This window comes from Ranitomeya variabilis, chromosome 1 (genome assembly GCF_051348905.1).
Source record: "Ranitomeya variabilis isolate aRanVar5 chromosome 1, aRanVar5.hap1, whole genome shotgun sequence".
Taxonomy (NCBI): domain Eukaryota; kingdom Metazoa; phylum Chordata; class Amphibia; order Anura; family Dendrobatidae; genus Ranitomeya; species Ranitomeya variabilis.
This window is the reverse complement of record NC_135232.1, coordinates 615968026-615988438: the sequence shown is the minus strand read 5'-3', so window position 1 is coordinate 615988438 and position 20413 is coordinate 615968026. Positions and strand designations below refer to the sequence as shown.

Genomic DNA, 20413 nt, shown 5'->3' with positions numbered 1-20413 from the left:
TATCCTTTTCCTGTTTTATACAGTTCAACTACCTTTTCCCATAGATCTGTTGACAAATCTTTTGCTTTCCCCATGACTCACAATCCAGAAACGTCAGTGGCTGGATGAAAGATGCAAGAGTCTGTCTGGATCCCAGAAACTCACCCAGCTTTTATGCGCATACACTGATTACAAGCAAACAACAGGTCACAGGTGAGAATGTTACCTTTAGTAGCCAGCCAGACCCATTTGTGTCATCCTGTGCATGTTATCAGAACAAAATCATAAGATTATGTGAAGTTTTGATCAGGGTCATTTGAATGTTTTGGGTTGTCATTATGAAAACACAGTAGTTTGACAATAAATGGCTTCACCCAACCATGAACCATGAGTGGAGAAAAGGTTTTGGTGTTACCATTCATACTCTCTGAAAAAAGTCCAAGAAAGCAAAAATTCTGCCGGGGTATGTAAACTTTTGAGCACCACTGTATGTGCTTGATAGTCATTTATTTGCTGGTGCCCTAATACACCTTATTATGCGATTGCCACTTTACGTCTATTTATGGTTGCTGTTGCTATAGGTGCTGTATGATTTTATCATGACCCCATGTATATATTGGCAGGTTTATTGGTATTTGTTCTATACACACAACTGTTACTTGAGCAGGCGATCAGGATATTCCCTATAGAATGATCTCTTCCATTTTTTATATGGACTTTTTGAATTTCAAATAATAAAGATTTCTGTTTTTGGATTTATCTCCACGTATTAGCCTTCCATTTTTGGGTGGCGTTGTTTGATTCCACATTAGAGTGCAATCTCATGCATTATTTTGGAGGTTCCAGGGATTATTTCAGTTCTCTATCAGACAAATCCCTGAGCTCAGTCTTCTCACACTACATCCAAAATAAGATGGCTTTAAGGAGTTTTCCACAACTATTTCCAAAAGTGGCTAAAAGGTAGGAATTGTAATAACATAAAGGAAAAAAAGTGTTATTTTTCACTAATATCTAAGGTGTAACATTGATACTTGTGGAGAGTGACAAGCTAAACCTGGCATTTCAGAGTAAGGAGAATTATATGCCATGCATGCTCCTCTGAGAAATTAAATATGCAAATTGTCTCTTCAGGAAGGAAGAGGACTAAAACACTATAGTGCCACCTATTGGAAGTAGCGATCCTAAAAGTCAATATCGACCCTTTAACGGGCCTTGCATATGACTTAGGAGAAAAGCCAAATCAGGACCTCAATTTTCAGACACTGTGTTTCAGGATGCTGCCACTCATCATCGCAAACTATAATTTAGTTAGGTGAGAGGCTTAAGACTGCGATCTAAGGGGTAATATTTCTCCTTGTGAAGAGGGACAAACCAGGCCTGGCATGTCAGAGTGAGGAGACTTACATGCAATGCATGCTCCTCTGGGAAATTAGGCTACTTCCAATAGGTGGCATTAGAGTTCTAGTACTCTTCCTCTCTGAAGAGGCAATTTGCATATTTTCACTAATGAAGTCAGACTGATCCAGCACCTTCACTCTGATGGTGTTCATGATATCCCATCCATTCCATGCAGGGTTGGGATGGGATGGCATTACTGCTGGTGGATGACGAACCATCCATCAGTCACGCGACCCTGCAGCCAGTCAGCGACTTCAGCAGTCAGCTGACTGAATGGGTGGTGCTCCATCACTTCTGGCCGTGGCAGCAACCAACAAAAAGGTGGCACTGGGAATCAACTCCGTGTAGGCTGGGATACAAGGAGTAGACCCTGTGAAGGGTAAAACTCTATTTATTATCTATTTGTATATCTATTTAATTTATTTCTTACAACCATACATTTTATTGGTTCACGAGTGTCTGGCACCACATGGAGGACCTTTGTGGTTGCCCTGTTTGTAGCCTCTGTAGCTGGCACTGGATAAAGGTGTTGGTGGTCTAGTAGGGTGGCTTTGTATGGTTGGATATTGTGAGTATAGGGCCCCTGTCCAAAAATTATCCACCCTGGCACTGTTACTGATGACGTTGTGGGGCACCTCTACCCATTATTATCATGCCACTGCAACAGACATTTTTATGCTGGCACTGGGGGTGATATATAAAAAAAACTCTGTTATGGGGCAACTGTTTCTAGCAGAAAACGTTATGAGAAGATAACAAGCCACTCGCTGAATTATTAGTGCATCAAAATCCCATGCACAAATCTGTAACCCCTCGCTGTCCCCTACACTTAAAAGGACCCTTCGGAAGCCGCTGCCGTCAACATCCAAAAATGTTATAAAATATTCCATAAAATAAAATAGCCCTACTGTTATTATAATAAATATATTTTATTTTTTGAGTACAGGAAATGTTTCCCCATACAGACAGCAGGGAAAAAAGGCAAATGCATTTCTATTGGGAGCGACACAACAGGGCCAGTCGTTGCAGCAGCTGCTTTGTTGTGTCACTACGACTCTGCACAAACAAATCTACTGCCTCTGCTCTTCCCATAATTAAGGGATTGGACGCAGTGACTTGAAAACTGTCTTCCTCCCCAGGGCCCACTCTGTAAATTATATTATATCAGATGACTACTCTTTCTCTTCCAATACAGTTAACTGCTTCACTTCTATGCTGACTGCAAATCAGAAGAACCTTCCCTTGTACAGTGGGTTATGTAATAGGCATGGCTGTACCGATACACACATAGTGCCACTGTAATAAATAGGCTTATATGGGGTCAGTTGGGGGTTTAATAGTTCATGTATTGCAGATGACTGCTGATAATTAACCATCCTTGTTGCCTGAAGGAGTTCATGATGACAAGCAAGATAAGAATGGACTGGAAACAGAAAAGCGACCAGATACAACCCATTACAGAATTTAGATAAAAGGTTCATATTGTACACTAGGGGAGGGCAATATACTGAATATTACATTGACCACATAGACCAACCGATGGCAGCCTGGCAATAGGAACATTCGTAAATAATAACTGTAGACCGATCGAAAATGTAGATGCAAGCAGGAAATATCTAATACAATTAGCTCGCAATCTCTCGGGATTTGGTGAACCTTGGTTCTCACTATGCACAGCTGTCTTTGTAGATGTAATTATATTTTTCATGGAAGGTTACACAATCCATTTTTTTCTTTTGCACCAGAGTTTCAGATTAACCAAGAGCTCCATAAATGCAAGTAACACTTTTATATACACTAGCTCATCTAATGGAAATCCACAATCTGATTGTCCAGGATGAGGCAAATCACTATTACATGATCACCATTAGTGACCATCAAGATGGTGATCAATGATTTTAATTATAGTCGATCAGCGCTGAAAATGAGCAGAAATCTACCAGTGCAAATAAAATTGTAGACCATATGTGTACGATCCATGTCTGAACATGCTCCTACCACCTCTGCTCCTGTAGTTAGACAGTGCTGGGTAACACTATAGGAAGATGATAAACCACTCGCTGAACTACTAGTGCATTGAGGATGCAAGCACATGCACAAATCTGTAACCCTTGCCGCCGCCTCTGCTTGACAGAATCTCTTGGGTTATACTTTGGTCTGATTTCTCTCCTTACTTTGGGCTTGCATTTGACTAACCTTTTTGCTAGCTGTGTTTACCGGCCAGCAGCTACACTGTGGACCCAACCCAGGTGCTCCTGTATAAGTCTGAATCCCTGTACAGGGGTCAGCGTTAATTTGTTGAAGGAGTTGCTAGTGCTAAACCTTTCTCTGGAAGCCCCATTAAGAACCGCCTGGCTACCACACACCGCGCCCTTGTGCCAACATGCCTATGAAATTGAATAAAGATGTGTTGCATGTAATGTTGGGTGTAATTGTGTGATTTGTCAGCTGCTGTAAGATGACCATACAAATGAAATAAAAATAATTGGTTTATTCGTTTTGTTTATATCTGCAGACAAATGGGGTTGGCGAGCTTATGACTCTCTCCATTGTATTGCAATGTGCAGTAAGCTGGGATGACACAAGGGGTAGGCGGAGTATGCTCGCATGTATTTTTCCAGTATAACGTACAGTATATACTAAATAATAGTTTGAAGTAATATACTGTGCAACTATTATCCCTATTTTCATGGAATGGTGGTCCATGATACACAGCAGACCATCATGACCTGTTTATTGGCTGCATGCTTTAAGTGTAGCGTTAGTGTAGGCCTGAAGAAAGCCCAGCACTGACATGGGAATATGTGTTGTAATACAAGAATACTGCACCAAAGCACTGATAGGAAGGACATAGGAGACCTCAGAAAAGGGAGTGGTTTGGCTCCAAGTGGGCAGAGGATAGTCTGACCGAGTTACCTGTACGACCTTCAATTGACCAATGTGGGGGTTAGGCTCAGATTTGTTCATCTATGGTGCATCAGTCAGCCAAAGCATGGAGCAACATGTCCATCAGGAAGTGTCGGTGGACTAGAGGCATAAGTGACCTATTCATTGGAAGCGAAGCAGTGACTTGTTTTAGTGGTGGGGCCTATGAGGATGACATATGAGGGTCACATAATGTGCTTTCTTTTAGCCCATAGATGAGCATTACCATGAAATACATCACCAACAGGGCTTGAAGAGAGTCACCGGAGCAGATGAGGAACCCTCGATCACAAACTTACAGACTGAACTTCAGGGACAAAGGGGAGTGGGATTCACTGCCTTGGACTTGTCTTAACTACTGATGAGCGAATATACTCATTACTTGAGATTTCTCGAGCACGCTCGGGTGTCCTCCGAGTATTTTTTAGTGCTCAGAGATTTAGTTTTTCTTGCCGCAGCTGAATGATTTACATCTGTTAGCCTGCATAAGTACATATGGGGATCCCCTAGCAACCAGGCAACCCCCACATGTACTTATGCTGGCTAACAGATGTAAATCATTCAGCTATGGCAAGAAAAACTAAATCTCCGAGCACTAAAAAATACTCAGAGGACCCCCGAGCGTGCTCGAGAAATCTCGAGTAATGAGTATATTCGCTCATCACTAGTCTTAACACATACTGTAGGTGTCTGGCACTTTCTCCACTCTCCCTACTGAAATAAACATGCATGCTCAGCCAAGTAGAGAAACAGTCAACGAGCATCTCATCGGAATTGGCAGCTGTTTAAAGAAGACCTGTCACTCGGTCAAACGTGGCCAGTTTTTACTCTTATTTTATTACTGCAGTTCCTCTAAGTATGCTGTATTTTTAAATCCACCATACGGTTACAGAAATATCAACCTTTTTATTTAGTGAAAATGATTCTGATCTTTACTGAGGGGTGTGGCTCAGAGGGTAATAATGCAGAGTAGCCTAAAGACACACCCCGGAGGATCCTAAGAGCAAAGAAAAAAATAAAAAATCCTATATCTCTGGAAACTAATGGCAGATTGAAAAAAAAACAAAATACTCAAGGGAGCAGTGTCATGAATGTGCTGCATTCTGCTGGGACCTGTGGTACATCTGAGATTAGAAGATCACAGCGTTTAGCTGAGCAAAGGTCCTCTTTAAATCTATATCTTCATGAATTAACGGGTTTCTTGTGGCATGCAAAGAGTTTATAGTTCAACATGGACTATTGGCTGTGCTACTTACTGGAACGACACTCTTCCCTTATATGAATCTGTGTCTGGCTTCCCTCCATGCAAGCAATAGAAGCTTCATTCTGCTCTGGCTGCATTGGAGAAGGTGTTCTGGAGAGTCGCTCTAGTCGTCTTGTAATTGTTGCATGTGGATTGTTGTGAATACCTTTACACTCTCCTTCTGGCATTCTTTCGTATTGCTTTTTAGCCTCTTTACTGTGTACCCATTTTCCCATTGTATTTTATCCTGTGTGTCTCGTTTGATTGTTCCTTGGTTTCCCTTGTCAGTCTAGCCAATGTCCCCTTTTTACTCCTGCCCTTTTCCTTCCTGGGAAGTTGCGTAGGATTTCTTAGGAGAACAGAGAGGCACATGACCCAGGCATCTCCACCTTCAGGGGTAATCCCAGGGTTAGAGGTGAATTAGGGCCTCCCTAGGTTAAGGGACAGTATAGTGCCCCTCTTCCACGACTTTCCTACGATCACAGCGTGACATGCAGTGGGAATAAAATTTGTGACCTGGAGAGAGGTCCTATTTAATAAAAAAAAAAAAAATTGATTATGTTTATTTCTGTCTATATTTAATGCTTTTTATATGATTGCTTTTTAACACCGTTGTATCCAGGGATTTGGAGGTGAAGAAAGGTTCAATGCCATACTGCCATTTCCAGCAAGAGATGGAAAAAGTGGTTGAACAATCACAGTTTCCAAATACAGGAGTGTGAAGATGTTAGAAGACACACCAGTATTTTTTGGGGGGTGATAAGGGACCCCTTACTTAAATTTAAACCTTTTGTGTTATAAAGAACAAAAATAGCTCAATGGAAGAACTGGAGGGAACAAGAAGCCTAAAGAATTGTGGACCACTAGTTTCTGATTTGGTAGAAAGGAAGGTCATAAAATAAGAAAGAAAAACATTCACAATAGTCAAAATTTTTTCAAGACTTTTATTTGGGGAGAATTATCACTTATGGGTTTTTTCACACATTTTAGAGTTTGGAGACATACTTTGAGATTAGAAAATACTTGAAAGATGACAACTTACAAAAACAATTTTTTTCCACAGTTATTAATTTTGTGCTAAGATTTAATTTAAAGTCTCTGACTGCAGGGAACAGACAGAGATATTTTTAATTAGTCATCCCTGGAGGAGTGGACTTCATTACTCTGTGGAGCTACCCTGTTGTTCATTATCTACTCGGTCATATTGTACTCTATGTAAATCGGAGATATCGTGTGTTCTATTTTTTTTTCCTTTCGGCTTAATTAACATTCACGGGTAAAATAAAATGTTGGCATCTGGGACTGATCTGCTGTTATCTGAACAGATGAAGTTTTATGCTTTCCCTTAAGTACGTTACCAAGTGTTTTAAATACATACAGAATAGGATCATTCCCTATAATTAGCCCAAATCCGCCCCTATCATTAATGACCTTTTCTCTGGAAGAATCTTTTTTACTTCAGGTACAGACAGCCTATCTATAACTGTGGGTCACTGTGCTAGAGAGGCTCTTCACAACTCATCGTCCCCACCCATCAGCACGATGAGAAGGCCTTAGCTAAACTTAAAGCACCATGTTCCTTAAAGGGGTTGTCGATTTTTATTTTTACGTAATCATATGTATTTAGGGTTAAAAATCATTTTTTTGCAATTGGGTTTCATTAAAAATGTTGCACCTCTTGGAATTTACAGGCTCTTCATTCAACTCTGATGTACAGTAGTCAGTGGTCATAAATCAGCTGAGAGGAGTTGGGAAAAAGATAGATAAAACTGTATAAACTCTTCTGTCACACTATCAGAATGAGCTCTCTGATAGATTCTCAGCTAGCTCATTCTGTGACCAGCGATAGGCACTGCAACATAGTGGCCACCAAAAGTGCAACATTTTGAACAAAACCTGTGAGGAGCTGTCCTTGGACTAAAGACTATTGCATGTAGAGCGGAGTCCACGGCTCTAAGGGATGCAGACTTTTTCCAACATGGAGCACCGGTTACATTGATCTTATTGTTGTGTTTTGTTAGAGATTTGCTTGCTCATCAGTTTAAGGTCACAAATCTCTCCTGGAAAGTATTCAGCCTCAGGAATCAATGTTTCCATTCAGCGACAGTAAGCAGAAGAAGACATTTCGGCTGGATCTTGTGCATACATAAGGCCAGACACAAGATTGGTAATCAGGTAAAGCAATCATTCCATTAATCTCGTTAGTGACTCAGGGGCCTCAAATCATTGTTCTCCCGACCACTAGTCCCATTGTGTGGATGGGGATAGTAGACCCAGCGGACCCGTCACCACAGGGGGTCTCACATGCAGTCCCAGGTGATGGGCTTGGCATCAGAAAAATACCTTCACCAATACACAGTTAGCTTTGGGGGTATGTGTTTCCCAAGTGCTGAGCTCAATTCCGGGAGGTGGCTTGGGGTATTTTGGACACTGACGAAGGAATGTAGGGGGGTTGTTGCTGGTTGGAGCAGGATACACGTGCTACGGTCATGGCATCCATCATCTGAAGAAGCATAGGCTGTGATTGCAGACTATACCGGTGGGAGATACAAAAGCTGTGGGCCAGCCAAAAGTTGTGAGACAGTGAGTATTCCCTGGTATGGGGGCAGTGGAACTACTGGTTTGGGATCTTGTGTACTGGGGCATTTCATTGTGGCCATCTACCTGGAGTTGATTTAAGACCATGGACAGAATAAATAAAACTAATTGAATTGTTAACCTGCCTACGTGATTAGTACAACCCACAATCTCGGATCTTCACAAAACCCAACTGCACAAATGATTTATAACCCTAATTACATGGATAGTGTAACTGTTGCTGTAATTTTTATTTCATATATCAATAGTACACAACAAAATATGCAACTTCGGAATATATGTTATTACAGAAATGTCCTTTCTCCTCCTGGATTCATCTTTCACTCTCACTTTATGGGTAATATCTGAAAAATATGTCTTCATTGAAGACAGTTTTTCCCATGAAGAGGGAGGAGCTAGAGGCTGGCACAGACATTCTGCTGCAAGTTGTCCTGAAACGACAGTTACAGCTCTCCATAGAACATTATGAGCACCAACTGTCATCTCCTATCACAGTATTGGGAACAAACAGATTTTACCCTTGAATTGAGATCTTTGAGAGTGAAAGTTCAGTCCAAGAGGAGAAAGAAGAGAATTTCTCTAATAAAATATATTGCAAAGTTTCTTATTTTCACGTGTACTAAATTTGTCGTCATTATAAATCCTCCACCATTTTCAGAGTGTCTTTAAGTCCTCTATCTTGCTCAGTACGTTTGTAAAACTTTTGATTAGCTGGTCTGGCTCGATGCACATGTGACATTATGCCAGGTTGATTAATCAACAGAAGAGCCACAGATTCCAGGTGGTAGAAGGTGGCACTCAGGTCTCCCGTCCACTAGCCAGAGATTACTAACCAAATATTAGAGCTATTTATGGGTTTAACAGTGTTTGAAGGATATTACATTAACTTACATGGGCCAGCGTTATAATGACAATACAGGAAGATACAGCATATATGTGACCTCACTGCTTCACCTGACTCAGTGGTAAAAATGAAGATGACACAATCACTTCATTTGTGTTTTTATTCAATCAATAAGAATGAGTTTAAAATATACTACACATACATGTAGTTATGCATGTGGGCAGAGGCGGGGGTATATACTGGACTGCCCTCCCGGTGACTTCACAACAGGAAGGTCTTGCTTTACAGCACTATTTCACGCTTTACAGCAGTATCCCAGGCTTTGGTGCTGTAATGGGAGAGATGCTATTTCCCTGCGGCCCTTGTCAATGGATTGCAGAGAGCAGATCTAGGATAAAAGTAATTGAATTATTTTACGATCTTTATTACAGCAATATCATTTTTATCCTTTTTTAGCTCTCAGGTTTGCCACATCTCATGCCACGCCTACATATTAATGGTGTTAGGCATCATCGAGTTACTAAAAAGTGATAGACCTGTAATTGAGCCTATTTCCACTTTCTTCAAGGGATTGTCCATTTATAAAATTTTCTGATGTCACTTAAATATGACATTGAAAACACATCAATTCTGTACATACATGGGCATAAACACTCAGGAAACTTCTTTGGGGGACTTTTTTTTAATTAACCGCAGGTCTTTGGGGCTAAAAGTTGGGTTTCTTTAAAAATGTTGCACCATTTTGGTTTTACGGGCTCTTTGATGTGAATCAGCTAACATGAGCTCAGAAAAAGACAGATCAAAAAGAATTACAAATTCCATGTCAGTAAAAGGAGCTCACTGACTTATTCTGGAGCCAGCAATAGACAGTGTAACATAGAGGCTGTAGAAGACAATATTTTTAATAAAACTCAACACCAAAAATGATTTTGAGACCCAAATACATGCATTTAACTAAAAAATGGCAAAATGGAAGTGTGTACTGCAGGACACCGCTGTAAGAAGCTTGTCTCCAGGGACAAAAAAGGATCCAGGGATTTCAGACTGACCAATCCTGTTTTTCCCCTACATAATCTGTCCACATTTCAGATCTCCAAAGATATTATTAAAGGGCTTTTTTTACTCCCCAGGCGCTGTTTTTTTTTTTAAGTCCTTTATTCATCATCCCCAGGTCTAGTACTGAGTATCTGCTGGTCCTCCAGGTATCCTTTATTGTCTGCAGTGCTGATGTGACATCAACAGCGCTGCAGCCAATCACTGAGCTCAGCAGCATCTACCTAAGTTGACAGCATGATCCACTGAGCTAAGTGATTGGCTGCAGTGCTGACGATGTGTCATCAATGCTGCAGACAGTAACGGACATCGGAAGCAGTGGTGGAAACTTAGAACCTGACCTTGGGAGGGTGAGTAAAACAGTTTGTTTTTTAAAAGAAACTGTACCTGGGGACAGGAGGTTTCTGAAACCGTTAATCCCCTTTAATAGTAGTTAACCCCTTAAACAATATGTACGTATAATTACCATTAACAACATTCACGCATGCAGTAATACATGCATTTATCTACTAAGTCAGGGAACTTTTCACTTCTATCCTATTCAGATTGAAGAAAGCCGAATTCCAGAAGACCAATATGTAAGCCGTCTTATATTATTTGTGTGACACATTACAATTTAATGGCTCCTGGCTATCATCTAAAGTATAAAGACGGATTCAATAATTATTGTAGAGGGGGACTTCTCCCTAATAACTAACAAGGCATATAATAAGGGGTATACCAGCAAATAATACACAAATACAGAGTGATTGACAAACATACTTGATGCATATGGCCTTTCAAGTTCTTTAAAAATATGTTTGACTCAGAAAAAAAGGTGGTGCAATAAAAAAAAAAACAGAAAAGCAAATAAGAAACAATATTTAATATCATGAATGTGCCATTTATAGCAATAGCCCTTAATTAACAGTTTCTCTTTACAGGAAAGCTATAATCAAAAATGACCTATTGTTTAAATAAGGATTTTGCTCTACATGTCTATATATAATTTTATATATATATATATATATATATATATATATATATATATATATATATATATATATATATATGTGCGTGTGTATATATATATATATAGAGAGAGAGAGAGATCTAGATATTTATACAGATATTTATAAATATCTATCAATATATATGGATGAATAGAAAGATAGATAGATAGATAGATAGATAGATAGATAGATAGATAGATAGATAGATAGATAGATAGATAGATAGATAGATAATCTTGCAGTTTTTACAATGGCCACTGGGTCTACTTCAGAGACTGCTTTCAGTAGGCTCTTTATCATCAGAGGAAAGATTACACTGACATGATAACGCAGGATCCACCCATCACAATAACTGATGTCACAGCTGACCTTGCTCTCGCTACCTTCACAATGACCTTTGCACTTCAATACAAAAGATAGGGTTGATATGGATCTGACAGCTATAGATCTGTGCAAGTGTTGTTTCCTGAAACAATAGGAAGTAGGAGTCTAAAAGGGCCCCAATGGCTGATGAAAACGGCAAGAATTATTTTTTTTCTAATTCAGATTGTGATACATATATATATATATATATATATATATATATATATATATACATATTCTCATTGCCAACATTTGAAAAAGGTATACTGTGTGTAACACAAAATTCTGATTTGAACAATAGGTCATTGTCTGATGATGGCCTCCCTTTAAGGTGTGCACCGTACCTTGATTATTAACACGACAGATATACGTACAGGATATAATTACAGGCGTTACATGAACATACCTGAGCTCCACTCTTGTGAGTTGTATCATTACATAAATAGTTATCTCTACAGAAGCAAGCTCCCTCCCCTGTTTTATGTCATAAAAATAAATTTGGATTACTTCGTCATTGAGTCTATAGAAAGTTCACAATTTTCAAAGTGCTGCTCGTCAATTCCAGAGTCAATTAAAAACAACTAAACAAAAAGAAGAAAAAATGGCAGTCTATGAAACAATTTCTCATCACAGAATATTTGTCTGTAACTGAGGAAAGGTAGTCATTGAGTCAGGTGCTGATATGTGAAATGTACGGGTCATCATCTATTACATAAGAAAGACTTTTTCTGCTCCCTGAGGAGGTTTCATCCCTGACTCCTATAGGTTTGCCGGTGCGGATGTATGTGGAGTACTATCTGTGTAGCCTGTGGGCCCATGGCTTCTTTCAGCTTCAGTGGTTTCATGCCTTAGGAATCCCGTGTTCCCACTCACATCTTCGTGGTCCACAGTATCTGAGCTGTACTCTGCTGTTGTGATCTCATGGGAAATTCCTGTAATGTCTTTGGTCATCTGAGAATATGACTTGCCTATAGATTGTGTCATTAGAGCGGCCTGGCTTGGGGTATGCTCAGAAGTCATCTCCCCTGGTATCACATCTTCAATGGTTTGTTTTAAGGCCATTGTTCCTGCATTTGTGCTTGTTGATAAAGTCTCTGACTCTTCATTTCTGTTCATGGGATCTACAGTTGCCTGAGTTTTGGTTCCCTTACCTGTAAAATCATGTGTTGTAGGTGTTGAGATACCATCATCGTTGTTTCTTGTATCCATTTCTTGCTGGTCTGCTTCTTCCAAAAATGCAAAACGTTTTGCTGAGTCCACCTTGGCCTTAAGACTATCGCCATCACTGCTGTTGACATTGGGAGCACCGGTCGTGTTACCGGAAACTGAAGTGTTGGGTTCTTCAGGGTTTTGAACATCACCACTTGTTCTTACCGGCTTCCATATCAAACTATAGTAGACAGCGAGGATGATAGCAGCCAGGGAGACAGATAACACATAGGCAAAAACTGTTGCCAGTCTCACCCATTTTTTATTAGTTTTGGCAGCCATTTTTGCCTTCTTGTCTCCGGTGTACGTAGCAGGCTTTCCTCTCTCAACATTGGCAATGAAGTCTTTGTCCTTCATGACTGCCCGATTTTTTGCTCTGTGCTCCACCGTGCCGCCTTTTACCAGAAGGTCTACACAATGCCCAAAATCTCAAGAACGGATGTTAATTATTCCTTGTACCTTGGTTCCAGGTCATAGCCTCGATGTGTTGTGGTGTCACGGCATTTCATCATAACCAAACCAGGCTCCAACGTATTGCAGAATGTTCCTTGAAGTATGTCAGATAGGGCAACCGGTGCCGGGCGTCATAACACATGGATTATTGTGCGCTTCCATGAGGAGGATACAATCCATCATCAGTCTCTCTGTGCAGGTTCCCTTCACTCCTGAGAAGAATGATGCTGCTTACTTCAGCAACACACAAGAAAGAAGCAGACGGGGAGGGGTGGACCTGCACTTCTTAAAAGGGCAATCAGTTGATATTAGGATGAGGTAGCAAAAGGATGCTATAGCAACGACCCCATGCAGAACCATGAAGTCAGAGCTGGTCTGCAAAATATTCCATTTTCTACTCTTTTTTTTCAATAATTTTTATCAATCTTCATGATTAATTAAGACCACGGGAAAACCAATAAAACCTATTCAATAGATGGTAATTGATAAATAAATGATTTATTAAATGGTTTTACTAGTTATGGCTGCTGTTTGTTTGAAAAAGAAAAAAAAGGGGCTATACTTCCCCTGCCAAGGTCCTGAGCTGAGTCTCCACCGCTGCTCCCAGTTCCTGTTATTGTCTGCAGTACTGATGTCCCATTTACAGCGCTGCAACTAATCACCGAGCTCAGTGGTTTGGCACAAGCCGCTCAGAGTCGATATCTGATTATCTGGCAAGTATGAGAACAGCTTTAAACTAGATTAAAGGAATTTTTCATACTGGGATAAAAATGATGACAACAGTGTCAGACTAGGGTGGCAAGGGCCCACCAGTGACTGACTCTGGGAGTCCACTGTTCATCTACAGACACATTTTAGGCCACGCCTCTGACCACACCCATTTCACAACTAGTCACGCCTAAATCCATGCCCCAACCACACCCATTTAGCACTGCTGATCACACTGTTTCATAAACAATAATTATAAACAGAAAAAATATGGCCACACAGTGCTCCATACTGTATAATGGCCACACATGATGCTCAATACTGTATAATGGCCCCACATGATGCTCCATACTGTATAATGGCCCCACATGATGCTCCATACTGTATAATGGCCACACAGTGCTCCATACTATATAATGGCCACACAGTGCTCCATACTGTACAATGGTCACACATGATGCTCAATACTGTAGTGCTCCATACTGTATAATAGCCCCACATGATGCTGCGTACTGTATAATGGCCCCACATGATGCTGCGTACAGTATAATTGCCCCACATGATGCTCAACACTGTATAATGGCCACTCAGTGCTCCATACCATATAATAGCCCCACATGAAGCTTAATACTGTATAATGGCTACACATGATGATCCATACTGTATAATGGCCACACAGTGCTCCACGCTGTATAATGGCCACACAGTGCTCCATACTGTACAATGGTCACACATGATGCTCAATACTGTAGTGCTCCATACTGTATAATAGCCCCACATGATGCTGCATACTGTATAATGGCCCCACATGATGCTGCGTACAGTATAATGGCCCCACATGACGATGCCAGTGTACAGTCGGGGCTGTAGATGTGTCCCTGCAGCTCTGCGTACAATGCAGGCAAAGATTTCACCACCTTTCGCTGCCCAAACTGTTGCCTCACAGATCCTGCAAATTGCAATGTAGCCCAGCTCTACGAACTCTGCATGGACTCAGACAGCACCACTATCTACTGACTCCACTCCATAACTGCTGTAGTATATAAAAGACACATATATATATATACTGTGCCTATGACTAACAAGCTGCACTGGATTGCTCTAACTGCTGCCACTACTCCTGGTTATAATGCCTTGTACTGTAAGTGCAACACCCCAGGTAATCGGTTGTTGCAGTGATGTTGCCCAAGGCTGCCACTAGGAATTTCAGGGCCCCATACTGGCAAAATTTCCGGGGCCCCCTTGAGACTCCACCTGGGCTCCACCCCAGCCCCGCCTCCACGCCTCGAACTGTCCACAGCCCCACTACTCTCTTGGAAAACTCCACTTCTCACCAATCACACATTAACAGTTCCCATCACCAGATCACACATATAAACAGCAGCCTTTGTTTTGGTCAAAAGATTTTTTAAGCCAACCCCATGACACGATAGACTCTTTTGGCCGGGCCCTACTCTACGATAACCTATTAAACATTTGGTAAAATTGTTGTGAATTCTGTTCTTGGGCTCCCTCCGGTGGTTGTTTGTGATAGTGCAGTTGTCTCTGGGTTGTATCCGGGCAGGTGTTTCTGCTGATTGCAGCTCTATTCGGTATTTAGGTGTGCTGGATTCATTAGTCAGTGCCAGTTGTCCATTGTTCTTGGAGGGTTTACATCCCTGTCTGGTTCCTTCTGCTCTGCTGCCAATTAAGCCAAGATAAGTGTCTTGTTAATTTTCCTGCAGCACACATGTAGTGTGTTTTTCAGTTCAGAACAATTTATTGTTTTGTCTTGTCCAGATTAGACTGGTTTGGATTTTTTCAGTCATGCTGGATTCTCTGGAGATGCAGATATACATTCTATGTCTTTAGTTAGATATGGAATTTTTGTATTTTCTGCTGTGGATATTTTCAGAGTTTTAATACTGACCGCTTAGTACTCTGTCCTATCCTTTACTATTTAGCTAGAGTGGCCTTTTTTGCTACAGTAAATCCTGTTTTCAGCCTGTGTGTGTCTTTACTCTTATATTCACTGCCAATATTTGTGGGGGGCTGCCTATCCTTTGGGGTTTCTGCTCTGAGGCAAGATAGAATTCCCATTTCCATCTATAGGGTTATTTAGTCCTCCGGCTGTGTCGAGGTGTCTAGGATGTGTTAGGTACACCCCACGGCTACTTCTAGTTGCGGTGTCAGTTTAGGGTTGCGGTCTGTACAGGTACCACCTTCTCCAGAGAAGGTCTCATGCGGCTCCAAGGCCACCGGATCATAACAGTACAACTGGCCCACAATGAGTTGAATGCATCTCAGAAGAAGGGAAGAAGGGTGTTGAGCCATTTTTTTTTCTGTAGTCTGCTTTGTCTCTCCTTCCCTCTTTTCCTCTGGGTGGCTGTGGAGTCTTGTGCTAGTATGGATGTTCAGGGATTAGCTTCTCGTGTAGACCAGCTTGCTGCTAGAATACAGGGTATTGCAGATTATATTGTTCAGACTCCGGTTTTAGAGCCTAGGATTCCTACTCCTGATTAGTTTTTTGGGGACAGGTCCAAATTTTTGAGTTTTAAAAACAACTGCAAACTGTTTTTTGCTCTGAAACCTCATTCCGCTGGTGATCCCATTCAGCAGGTTAAAATTGTCATCTCCCTGCTGCGTGGCGATCCTCAGGATTGGGCATTTTCCCTGGAATCTGGGAATCCGGCCTTGCTTAATGTAGACGCCTTTTTTCAGGCTCTAGGATTATTATATGATGAACCAAATTCTGTGGATCAAGCGGAGAAGACCTTGTTGGCCCTGTCTCAGGGTCAAGAGGCGGCAGAATTGTATTGTCAGAAATTTAGAAAATGGTCTGTGCTGACTAAATGGAATAAGGATGCTTTGGCGGCAATTTTCAGAAAGGGTCTTTCTGAATCTGTTAAAGATGTTATGGTGGGGTTTCCCACACCTGTCGGTCTAAGTGATTCTATGTCTCTGGCCATTCAGATTGATCGGCGCTTGCGGGAGCACAGAACTGTGCGCGCTGTGGCGTTGTCCTTCTAGACAGGATTCTGTCTAGAACAGAAAAACAAGGATTAAGACGTCAGAATAGGTTGTGTTTTTATTGTGGCGATGCTTCTCATGTTATTTCAGTCTGTCCTAAGCGTACAAAGAGAATCGCCAGTTCAGTTACCGTTAGTACTGTACAACCTAAATTTCTGTTATCTGTGACCTTGATCTGCTCATTGTCATCATTTTCTGTCATGGCGTTTGTGGATTCAGGCGCCGCTTTGAACTTAATGGACTTTGAATTTGCCAGGTGTTGTGGTTTTCCCTTGCAGTCTTTGCAGAATCCTATTCCTTTAAGGGGCATTGATGCTGCACCTTTGGCAAAAAATAAACCCCAGTTTTGGACACAGGTGACCATGTGCATGGTGCCAGCCCATCAGGAAGATTGTCGTTTTCTGGTGTTGCATAATTTGCATGATGCTATTGTGCTGGGTTTTCCATGGTTGCAGGTACATAATCCTGTGTTGGATTGGAAGTCTATGTCTGTGACTAGTTGGGGTTGTCAGGGGGTTCATAATGACATTCCTTTGATGTCAATCTCCTCTCCCTCCTCTTCTGAAATTCCTGAGTTTTTGTCTGATTTTCAGGATGTATTCGATGAGCCCAAGTCCAGTTCCCTTCCACCGCATAGGGACTGTGATTGTGCTATTGACTTGATTCCAGGCTGTAAGTTTCCTAAGGGCCGACTTTTCAACCTGTCTGTGCCTGAACATGCCGCCATGCGGAGTTATGTTAAGGAGTCTTTGGAGAAAGGGCATATTCGGCCATCTTCTTCACTGTTGGGAGCGGGATTCTTTTTTGTTGCTAAGAAGGATGGCTCCTTAAGACCCTGTATTGATTATCGCCTCTTGAATAAGATCACGGTCAAGTTTCAATACCCCTTACCTTTGCTTTCTGATTTGTTTGCTAGGATTAAGGGGGCTAGTTGGTTTACTAAGATTGACCTTCGGGGGGCATATAATCTTGTTCGTATTAAGCAGGGGGATGAATGGAAAACTGCGTTTAATACGCCCGAAGGCCATTTTGAATACCTTGTGATGCCATTCAGGCTCTCTAATGCTCCATCTGTTTTTCAGTCCTTCATGCACGACATCTTCCGGACTTATCTTGATAAATTCATGATTGTATATTTGGATGACATTTTGATTTTTTCCGATGATTGGGAGTCTCATGTGGAGCAGGTCAGGATGGTATTTCAGATCCTTCGTGATAATGCTTTGTTTGTGAAGGGGTCTAAGTGTCTCTTAGGAGTGCAGAAGGTTTCTTTTTTGGGCTTAATTTTTTCTCCCTCATCTATTGAGATGGATCCGGTTAAGGTTCAGGCCATTCATGATTGGATTCAGCCCACATCCGTGAAGAGCCTTCAGAAATTTTTGGGCTTTGCTAATTTTTATCGCCGTTTCATTGCAAACTTCTCCAGTGTGGTTAAACCTTTGACCGATTTGACGAAGAAGGGCGCTGATGTGACGAATTGGTCTTCTGCGGCTGTCTCTGCCTTTCAGGAGCTTAAACGCCGATTTACTTCGGCCCCGGTGTTGCGTCAACCGGACATTTCTCTTCCGTTTCAGTTGAGGTTGACGCTTCTGAGATTGGGGCAGGAGCTGTTTTGTCTCAGAGGAATTCTGATGGTTCCTTGATGAAACCGTGTGCCTTCTTTTCCTGTAAGTTTTTGCCTGCTGAACGCAATTATGATGTCGGCAATCGGGAGTTTTGGCTATGAAGTGGGCACTTGAGGAGTGGCGACATTGGCTTGAGGGAGCTAAGCACCGTATTGTGGTCTTGACCGATCATAAAAATCTGATTTACCTTGAGTCTGCCAAGCGGCTGAATCCTAGACAGGCTCGATGGTCCCTTTTCTTTTCCCGTTTTGATTTCGTGGACTCGTATCTTCCGGGTTCTAAGAATATTAAGGCTGATGCCCTCTCTAGGAGTTTTTTGCCTGATTCTCCTGAGGTCCTTGAACCGGTCGGCATTCTGAAAGAAGGGGTGGTCCTTTCTGCCATTTTCCCTGATTTACGACGGGTTCTTCAGGAATTCCAGGCTGACAAACCTGACCGCTGTCCAGTGGGGAAACTGTTTGTTCCTGATAGGTGGACTAGTAGAGTGATTTCTGAGGTTCATTGTTCTGTGTTGGCTGGCCAACCTGGTATTTTTGGTACCAGAGATTTGGTTGGTAGGTCCTTTTGGTGGCCTTCTTTGTCGCGGGATGTGCGTTCTTTTGTGCAGTCCTGTGGGACTTGTGCGCGGGCTAAGCCTTGTTGTTCCCGCGCTAGTGGGTTGCTTTTGCCTTTGCCAGTCCCTGAGAGGCCCTGGACGCATATTTCTATGGATTTTATTTCAGATCTTCCGGTTTCCCAGAGGATGTCTGTTATCTGGGTGGTTTGTGACCGGTTCTCTAAGATGGTCCATTTGGAGCCTTTGCCTAAATTGCCTTCCTCTTCTGATTTGGTTCCGTTGTTTTTTCAGCATGTGGTTCGTTTGCATGGTATTCCGGAGAATATTGTGTCAGACAGAGGCTCACAGTTTGTTTCTAGATTTTGGCGAGCCTTTTGTGCTAGGTTGGGCATTGATTTGTCTTTTTCCTCCGCATTTCATCCTCAGACAAATGGCCAGACCGAGCAAACTAATCAGACTTTGGAAACTTATTTGAGATGCTTTGTGTCTGCTGATCAGGATGATTGGGTGGCTTTCTTGCCATTGGCCGAGTTTGCCCTTAATAATCGGGCTAGTTCGGCTACCTTGGTTTCGCCCTTCTTTTGTAATTTTGGTTTTCATCCTCGTTTTTCTTCAGGGCAGGTTGAGCCTTCTGACTGTCCTGGTGTGGAATCTGTGGTTGACAGGTTGCAGCAGATTTGGGCTCATGTGGTGGACTGTTATGACCCCAATGGCAGAGGGTCTCAGAAGTACATACCAAGTCTGCAAACATAAAAAACCAGCTCATAGGGCAGTGGTAACTGGGCTAACCGTATATCTAATCCTAGCACCACAAATAGCAGCAGCCGGGGAACGTGCCTACGTTGGTTCTAGACGTCTCGTGCCAGCCGGAGAACTAACTACCCCTAGAAGGGAAAAGAAAGACCTTTCTTGCCTCCAGAGAAAAGACCCCAAAAGTTGGATACAAGCCCCCAACAAATAATAACGGTGAGGTAAGGAGAAAAGACAAACGTAAGAATGAACTAGATATTTAGCAAAGAGAGGCCCACTAGCTAATAGCAGAATATAGTAAGACGACTTATACGGTCAGCAAAAACCCTATCAAAATTTCCACGCTGGATAATCGAGAACCCCCGAACCGTCTAACGGCCGGGGGGAGATCACCAGCCCCCTAGAGCTTCCAGCAAAAATCAGGAATCACATTAAGTACAAGCTGGACAAATATAAGAGCAATGCAAATAACCAAAAAACAAAGAAGCAGGACTTAGCTTAATTTTGCAAGAACCAGGACCAGCAGACAGGAGCAAACAGAAAGGATCTGATTACAACGATGCCAGGCACTGGACTAAGGATCCAGGAAGTTTATATAGCAACACCCCTGGGCTAACGACCCAGGTGGGTGCCAAACTGAGGAAATACAATCCCAGAGTCATATCACTAGTGACCACAAGAGGGAGCCAAAAAGTCTAATTCACAACA

General features: G+C 41.9%; 1 protein-coding gene across 1 annotated transcript; it reads right to left on the bottom strand.

The window, feature by feature from the left end:
• Window positions 1-9128: 9128 nt before the first annotated feature.
• INAFM2 (InaF motif containing 2) lies at window positions 9129-13316 on the bottom strand. Its single transcript, XM_077260656.1, has 2 exons — window positions 11802-13316; window positions 9129-9375 (listed from the first exon to the last, which is right to left on the bottom strand). Exon 1 carries the CDS (start codon window positions 12959-12961, stop codon window positions 12155-12157), a length of 807 nt encoding a protein of 268 aa, XP_077116771.1. The 5' UTR covers window positions 12962-13316; the 3' UTR covers window positions 9129-9375; window positions 11802-12154.
• Between the last annotated feature and the right edge of the window lie 7097 nt (window positions 13317-20413).

Coding starts and splice junctions, on each gene's coding strand:
- INAFM2 (XM_077260656.1), bottom strand. CDS start 12,961: ATGAAGGACAAAGACTTCATTGCCAATGTTGAGAGAGGAAAGCCTGCT.